This window comes from Sphaeramia orbicularis, chromosome 10 (genome assembly GCF_902148855.1).
Source record: "Sphaeramia orbicularis chromosome 10, fSphaOr1.1, whole genome shotgun sequence".
NCBI classification, from domain to species: domain Eukaryota; kingdom Metazoa; phylum Chordata; class Actinopteri; order Kurtiformes; family Apogonidae; genus Sphaeramia; species Sphaeramia orbicularis.
Genome location: NC_043966.1, coordinates 14823457 through 14831692, shown reverse-complemented (window position 1 = coordinate 14831692; position 8236 = coordinate 14823457). Strand labels below are relative to the sequence as shown.

At 40.0% G+C, this 8236-nt stretch overlaps 1 protein-coding gene across 1 annotated transcript in view; it reads right to left on the bottom strand.

Moving 5' to 3' along the window:
- Positions 1-267: 267 nt before the first annotated feature.
- adad1 (adenosine deaminase domain containing 1 (testis-specific)) overlaps positions 268-8236 on the bottom strand; it is a 15790-nt gene continuing 7821 nt past the window's right edge. Inside the window, exons 6-12 of the mRNA XM_030145026.1 lie at positions 7556-7679; positions 7135-7299; positions 6882-6957; positions 6583-6739; positions 3551-3785; positions 3107-3239; positions 268-1265 (exon numbers count right to left, since the gene is read on the bottom strand). Of these exons, the coding sequence (XP_030000886.1) occupies positions 1152-1265; positions 3107-3239; positions 3551-3785; positions 6583-6739; positions 6882-6957; positions 7135-7299; positions 7556-7679 (1004 nt within the window). The 3' untranslated portion in view covers positions 268-1151. The remainder of the gene's footprint in view (positions 1266-3106; positions 3240-3550; positions 3786-6582; positions 6740-6881; positions 6958-7134; positions 7300-7555; positions 7680-8236) is intronic.

Below are 8236 nucleotides of genomic sequence, written 5' to 3'. Positions count from 1 at the left end.
TTGTAATGTATCAAAGTAACGTATTAATCACCAAAATCTCAAGACATTCAAGTTGCAGCTTGTTAAAATCCAACAGAGGATTTGAGAGATGTCTACAGAATCAGTTGAAATAAATCCAGTAACTAATTCAAGAAGAAATTTCCGTGACATGACCTTTATTGATTGGAACATTACACATCACAAAAATCACCTTTTGAGTCATAAATACTGACAAATTATGCTAAACAATTAATGTATTTTAATAAACTTGTGTTATTTCTAAGCCTTCAGGAGAATACGAAGATTAGGTGACAAATTCATGCCCTGCCATCCTTCACCAATGAATGTTGTCATCTTTCATGGCATGCATGACATAATGACGTGCTACCAACTACCATGGAGTAGTGGTTTTCAGGTAAACTGTGCTTGTAAACCACTTTAACGTGCCGTTTGGTTCAGATACAGCCTCCATGTTAACATAACTAACACTGAGGCTGTTGTACTGTGTGATAGTGTTTATCTGAGTAGGGAAGCTAGGAGGTAAAAAAATAAAATTAAATAAAACTGATCTCTTGTCTGTTTACAGCTGTACACTGCCGAGTGCTCTGTTCTCCTATTGGTTAAAGTCAGAGGAATGTCTGAACTCATCATGGGAAATGAAAATATTTAACTTTCCTTCAGGTCATCATGAGGTTACTTTGACATGTCCATCATGAGACAGAATGAACTTGAACTGGGCTGACATCATGTTGTCTGGCCTTAACTTAAAATGCCCAAGTGATGAGAAATGGTTATTTCAAGTACACACAATACAATAACTAGTAAAAATCCAATTGAAGCATTTATTTATTTTCCTCGCCCCATGCAAAAGGTATAGTATATCAAATGAAGAAATTATTACCAGAACTATTACCCATTACCGAGGTAAAGGCCTGCTGTGGGTTTTCATACAAATTTAGCTTGGTATTACCTCTGTATGTACTCTGTGTTGCTGGAGGTCCTAAAAATTCCACGAGTCACAAACACAAACAGTGGATTGACCTTATCCTTTTAGAAACTACAAAACAAATTGTATTTCTTAATTTCCTGATAACATGTACTTAATAGGAATATAAGTAACTTAGTTTTGAAATGATGAACACAGCTGCTTCCATGTTGTAACCTTGAGTTTTTCACATGCGAAAGTTATCACTAACTGAAAGTTTGACAGGCCAGGAGCCAAAGCCCTGCTGCAGCAGGTAAGCCCTCAGGATGTTCTTGGCCTCTTGGTATGGCTTTGCCATTTTCTATAGGAACAAATGAAAACACCTTAGATCCAAATCACAAACTGCATACACTTGACAACAAATGTATTCACCAATTTCTAAATACTGCAACTGATTATGATGATCAAAAAAGTATCGTCAGTGGTTCTGGAGTAGGGCTGCACGATTCTGGTAAAAATGTGAATCACGATTTTTTTGCTTAGAATTAAGATCACGATTCTCTGGCACAATTTTTTTTTCACAAAATGCTTATTGCACCGCTGTCAAAGAAAATGGCTTCTTCTACCTCCAATTCGCGTTTTCCATATCACTCCGCAAGTAGCCCAGTCACTTATGCAGTGATTCCTGTGGTACTGATCTGTTGGTGTGGTGGTGTTTATTGGGGGGGTGGGCGCATGCGTTTCGGTCGGTGGTGGTGGGGCTCGACTGCACGCGCGCAGTTTGGGGGGGGGGGGGGGGGGGGCACCTGTGTGCGTTTCAGTCAGTAACCGCGCGTGCGTCAGTTTCTGTTCTACTTACAATACTATGGTACAGTCCATGCCCCCCCCACCCCTGCAGAAATGAAAGTGAAACTTCATGCTCATTTATCTTTTCTCTACCTCCTGAAGCTTCACAAACTTTCATTTGAGGGGGCAGGATGTTTGCCCTGGACTATTATATATTATACATATGCATAATAAGTCTAATGCGACGGCGATGATTTTTTTGTATGAAATGTTTGGTGTGGCGGCATGGATAAACCTTACCAGCAGAAATGTTGCACTTATGGTCCCGGTTGCTAAGCAACATCAGCTGATCTGTGAAAGTTTGCAGCGCAAAGGAACTTCCCAGCTAGCACAATGGAATATTTTTTATATAAAATTTTTGTAGAGGGCGAGACTTTTGACTCTTTGTTAAAGGCCGAGTTATCCTCACCGGCAAAGAAAAGAAAAGGAGCAGAAGAACAAGAACAGCAGCGCAGAAGTCAGAGAAGTGAAAGTGAAATGACACTTGGATTTGGACGACAGTCAAGAAGACCAACATAAGATTAACACCGCCGAATGTGAAACTTCATTGGGCATGAGTTCAGGTGGGTGACTCACAACTACCACTGGGGTTTTCATCCATTTCACTGTCTTTACCGCAGACATTCCTCAGCTGTAATTCACTTTTTCCTCACTTAACTACAGCCGACAGCAGCAGGCTCACATGTTGTAAAGACGCTTTACCATTGGTTGAGGGAGGAGATGGTGGCGGTTCTGTGCTTGTGGGCATTTGTTTGTAATGCAGCCGTGAAATAAAATGCTTCAGAATCGTCCGTGGGTAGAAATGAGATCGCGTACATGTGTGAATCGAGATCGCGATCTTTTAACGATTTTTTGTGCAGCCCTATTCTGGAGCCATTTCAAAATGATATTTTTTGTACTCTAGAGCATTGTTAATAATATTCAAAGCTTTGTGGGGATTAGTGGTGGTCGCAGCAGGTTGCTAATGACACAGTCATATAATGGTAACAGGGAGCTAAAGGCTGAAGAGCTGGAAGTGCTTCTTGGGTGAAGGCATTTGAACAAAAGCTGATATTTCTTCAGGAAAGTCCAGTTCTGTATTTATGTTGCATCATTTACACCTTCATTGAGTGTGAGTAAAGAAACTCCCCCCTCTTATAATTCAGCCAGAATTTTTCAGTTTCAACACCACAGCCTACGTGTCAAGATAACAGTATCTAAAATAACCACTGCCAACCGTTCAAAATAAATGCACCAGTAAAAATCTGAAGAAAACATGAACATCCAAATCCCAAAACTGAACTGAACCAACTGAAAACCAAATACCTGCCCAACGTGACTGTAACACAAACATATATAGAGAACTACTGAGATTACCTTAGCTTCTCTGTAGGACCTTGTGGACAACAGATCCTGCCTCTGAGCCTCTTTGGCCACCAGCATGAAGCGGTGCAGCATTGCTGCTTTGCACAAGCGGCTTGCCAGAGCAGAACCGCTCTTAAACGGAGATCTACAACAAGAACACTGATGTGAATATATAGCTGTGGAAAATAACTTATTCATAGATAAAGTGAGCAAAGCACAAGAAAGGAATTAAACCCATGTTAAGGGAACATGGCTGTCACAGACTCAACACATTATAATCCAATGATTAAAAAGAAAAATATGAAGTGAGTGACAGTGGTATTTTCAAAGCCACAGTTTTAGGGATCCTTAAATACCTGTGTGTATTGCACAAGTTACACATTAAAAACATATTAGTGTGTTGATAACCTCAGAGAACAAATAGGACCAGGATGATTTGCATATAAAGACCCTTACTCCTCTATGGTTTTGCCCTCAAGGCCGTCTACGACCTCCAGGGAGCTGTCTCCTTCACTCCAGTTCATGGCATATGTCAGCTGGCTCTTGTCAGTGCCACTGGTCGCCACAGAGGGCACCAGGCTGATCTGGGGCCTCTCCATACAGTAGTACATGGGCAGCTGAGCGGTGATCCCTTCAACCCGCTGGCTCACAGACATCTCCATTCCCCGGATATCACTGTAGTTGCAATCACCTTACAGATTTCAGTACAAACCAGATGTTAATTATTTAGGAACCTTTATAGACAATTTGTAAACATCTGTCCTCAAATAATGTTGACCTACACTATATCCTATCCACCACATGGCACTGCCATACATCTTATACTATACTGTTTTTACAACAAAATGTAAAACAGATATACAGTTTGTTTTTCTTTTAAAATTGGGTAACACAAATAAAAATAATCTATAAGCTCCTTTCACACCCCCAGTAGACAAGTATGCCTTTCTGTTTCCCCTAAAGTAGACTGCCCTTAAGAAACTGTTCTACTCACTGTCTTGTTGGTGTTGTATCTTTCACAAAGGGTCAAACTTGCTGTTGCATGTTGTTTGTGACTGTAAATGTTGCTGATGCGCATCAGAGCATTGGAAAAGGGGTGGAAAATGCTGTTGGGAGTTTTGTTCCATCACTGTTAACTAGAGCTAATGCCGTTAAATACTGTGACTATTGCAGAGTCATTTCATCCTGGAGCAAATGTCGATTAAAGATGACTTACATTTTCATGTAGAAAATCCAAACATTACTGAGCTTTTCTCCAGTGACAGAGGGAAAACCAAGTAATTTACAGGCTCATGGATGGACATTAAACTGCTCAATAGATAAGTTCTTCATTTTATGTTTGTATCTGATTTTGGAAAGAAAACATTGTTTGTTTATCATGTACATCAGGAAACCAAAAGTTATTTAAAGAGTGGCGTGGACTGTACAGAGTATGATCTGAAAGTTAGATATGAAACAAAAGAGTGAAGCGTGTTTCTGTTGTCATTTCTAAATTTGCACTTTGTTGATCTGTTTCTGGTTGTTTTATTTGACACTGAAGAAAACCATCATGGCAGAGCTGTAAAATAATATATAACGGTTGTCGTTCACTACATCAATAAGCATCATTAAACAGTAAATGCAATCAAAGTTTAAACATATATTAAGACTTGTGCTCTACTTTACAAATGTAACTCTTCATCATTTGGAAAAATACATAGTCATACAGTGAATCTGATTAAGAAGTAATGAGAGTCATATCTGACACCATCTTTTAAAACAAACTTGGAAAGTTGAGTAGGATACTGTCAAACCTGATAGCTCAGCTAATAACCAAAATGTAATGTTGGGGAATTTTTGGGGTTGCGTGTCATTTATTAATTTGCAACTAGTAAAGGGCATTTGTAGTGCAAAATTACTTTGCTGGGAAATATTTGACTTTTTTTTTTCCAAATATCAGGAGGATCCCGATCATTTAGGGATGTTTATTTTAAGGCTTTGAACACAACACATTTGCTTGAAAATGGCTTAGACAAGGTTGCTGGTTAACATATAGTCTTGATGTGGCATGATTAAATTACTCTTTCATGGTTGCAATAGTATTTGAGAACTGCCACATAGTAAATCTGCCAGAATTTAAACAAGTTTTAGGGAGGTGGCTAAAATAATATGAAGAGGTTTCATCTGCTTTTCTGTTGTTTGTTTGTAAAGTGGCCAATAAAAAATCCATTAAATGTATGAAATATCTACAAAGTCATCATTTTGCTATGCATACTGTAGACCAGAGCACCCATAAGGAGATTTAGGCAATTTTTCCAACAAGAAACAAGCCTGAACTATTTCACATAGTCATGTTCCTTCACAGAAGAATCCAAATGTCTTGTACAATTATTGTACGGCGTGATCATCTTTAAATTGATGGTGATGTAGAGTCTTAGGACACAGCTGTATGATTCTGATGAATGTACAAGCCCTATCCTACTCATTAAGTAAATATTCAAGTAAAGAGTGGATAAAAACCACTGTATGATAACAGAGCAGGAGGTGTCTAAACTGATGTATAATGGGCTGACGCTGGTTATGTGGGTAGTTTTGGGGTAGTTATGTAACAGCTATTGCCCCCCCCCTCCCAAAAAAAAAAAAAAGACTTAATTTTGTTGACTAATGTCTGGAGTTGGTGAAGACCAGTTAAAACGAAACTATTAAAATAAAATGAGTTAAAAATTTGCGACTACTTTCACCCCTCTGCCTCAATCTGAAATTAATGAAATGTCATTAGTTTGGGTTTTTCTCCATAGGTGTGATTGGCAAAAGACAAAAAAGCAGGAAAATGTACAGCACACCTACTAGGGGTGCAACGGTACAGGTACCATACCATGATTTTTGGGCCATGGTTTTGATTTGGTTTCGGTGCATGTTTTGTGTGTAAAGAGAACTGTTTTTTTTTTTTCGCCCCAAAATTCTACTTCTATTTTGCTTGTTAGCAAAACCTGAATTTCACAGTGGGAATAAATATCACTGGACTGAACAACATACCACTTTCTATACTGAATAATTTAACACTTTCTTATTCCTTGACTACTTGTATACAGAAGTATAACACATGCATGTGCACACACAGGGCCCAAAGGGTGCTTGAGCCCCTGCCTTTTTGCCTCATTGAAAAATGTGCCCATTAATTTGCAGGGATGGACTTTCGCCTGCCTGGACAGGCACACACAACACCAAAGCAAATTCAATTGCAAAACTGAAAACTTGCAAGGGTGGACTGTCCTATGCAGGGCGGACCGAATGGTTTGGTATTTTCCTGAGTACCGCTGCATCCCTACCACACTCTAAAATTATTAGAACACATTAAATAACCTTCAAATGAATGGACTACTTGCAGAGTGACATAAAGACATGAATCAGATGCACTGGTGAGCGGTAATTACATGTACCAATATCCAACCCGGTTTATGCAGGAAATCCTTGATCATCCTTACCAACAGTGCAAGTTTCTCACTTACCTATAAGGATGCTCTGGACGTAGATAGGCTCAATGAAGTGACTGAGCAGAGCGCCCTGGTAGCCCAGAACCTGCCATTGGGTGATTTTGTCTGTGACAGACACACTAACAACCTTGGAAACAGAGCGCTCAAAGGCTGACGAGAAAACTGAGTAAATCTTCAAAGGAAAAGAAATTATTTGTTGTTACAGCTGTTGAAAAGGAAACAGTTAATCCATCTACATCATTGATTTGTTTCTTGAAAATGCAGTTATTTCAGATATTTAAGCAGCAGGGGGAAAAAAAGGAACAGGATCACACCTGGCCCTCCAGTGTTACGTGTAAGCTGAGGTCGCTGTTGGTACGCCACGCAGAAATGGAGAGAGGGCTCAAACACCTGAGAATAAAGAGCAGAGTAATGAAAAAACTACATGTATTTTTTTATGCAGCGTTTCCCCTTAAAGTGTAATTTTAGTGCCCTTACTGGCAACAAACCCACCTACATATGCCAACATTCAAAGCAATGCCAACACAAGTTTTGTGAGGGAATTAAAAACAACGGCAGCACACTCACATCTTGGACTGGGCAGCACCCTTTGGGAGCTGGTTCACAAAGAGGTGGAGGGTGATACCACTTTTCAGGCAGACAAGGCCACTACTGCTGTTCTGCTGGAAGACCGATTTCTCAGCCAAATTGGATGCTTTGCTGAAGAACATGAGCAGGTGTCGGTACAGAAACCTGAAAGCACAGCACGAGAATGGTCAGTAATATGTAAATGTAAATACTGCATGTGTTTCTCACAATATCTGCAGATACATGTTGGAGATTTTATATATATATATATATATATATATATATATATATACAAAAAATCAGTTATGATTAAAGCCAGCAGAAGCTACAGTTGACTTGTTTACAGGCAAGTGTGAATGTAATGATTGCATAATAAAATACATATAATTTACAAAAGGTAAACATAATGTTCACCACTAACCTCATAAGTGACCTCCTTGCAGTCACCACCGCATGTGAATCATGTAAGATTCGTCCACTCGATGATGCATTCTCTTTAGTGTTGAAGTTCCCCGTGCCCAGAGCAACTACTTCACATCCACTGGCTAAAGAGACAGAGGTGAAAAGTGAACACCACAGAGTGCAAAGTAAAGAGGGTATATGATAAATGCCACCTACAGCTGATAGTACAATGAAGAACCAAACTGATGCATGTCAGTGTTTTAGGTTTTCAGTCAGTCAGTCAGACAGACCGGGGTGTGTGATATGATGGTATTAGATCATGAAGTATTAGAGCGTATTGACGATCCGACAAAGCACAGAGATCGTGGAACCTGGGGGGGGGGGGGGGCGTCCATGCTGTACATACCCCACAATCACTACCTGCACATGTTACAACTGTAAAAAAAAAAAAAAAAAGTGAAAGAGAAATTTAAAGCTATACCTACCGATCTCGCATTTCACACAGCACTTTGTAAAAATCTGAACATGAGCTACCTGCCTCCTTCCAAAGCCCCGCCTGCCTCCCCCTGCCTGAGCTCTGACGCTCACCTCTCACCTGACGTACGCGGTGGAAGCAGAGGTGCGTTCCGCATCAGCGTGGCCGCAGACCCCTCCCTCAGCAATCAGACACATCATCCACCTGCTGCGGCTCCTGTTTCAT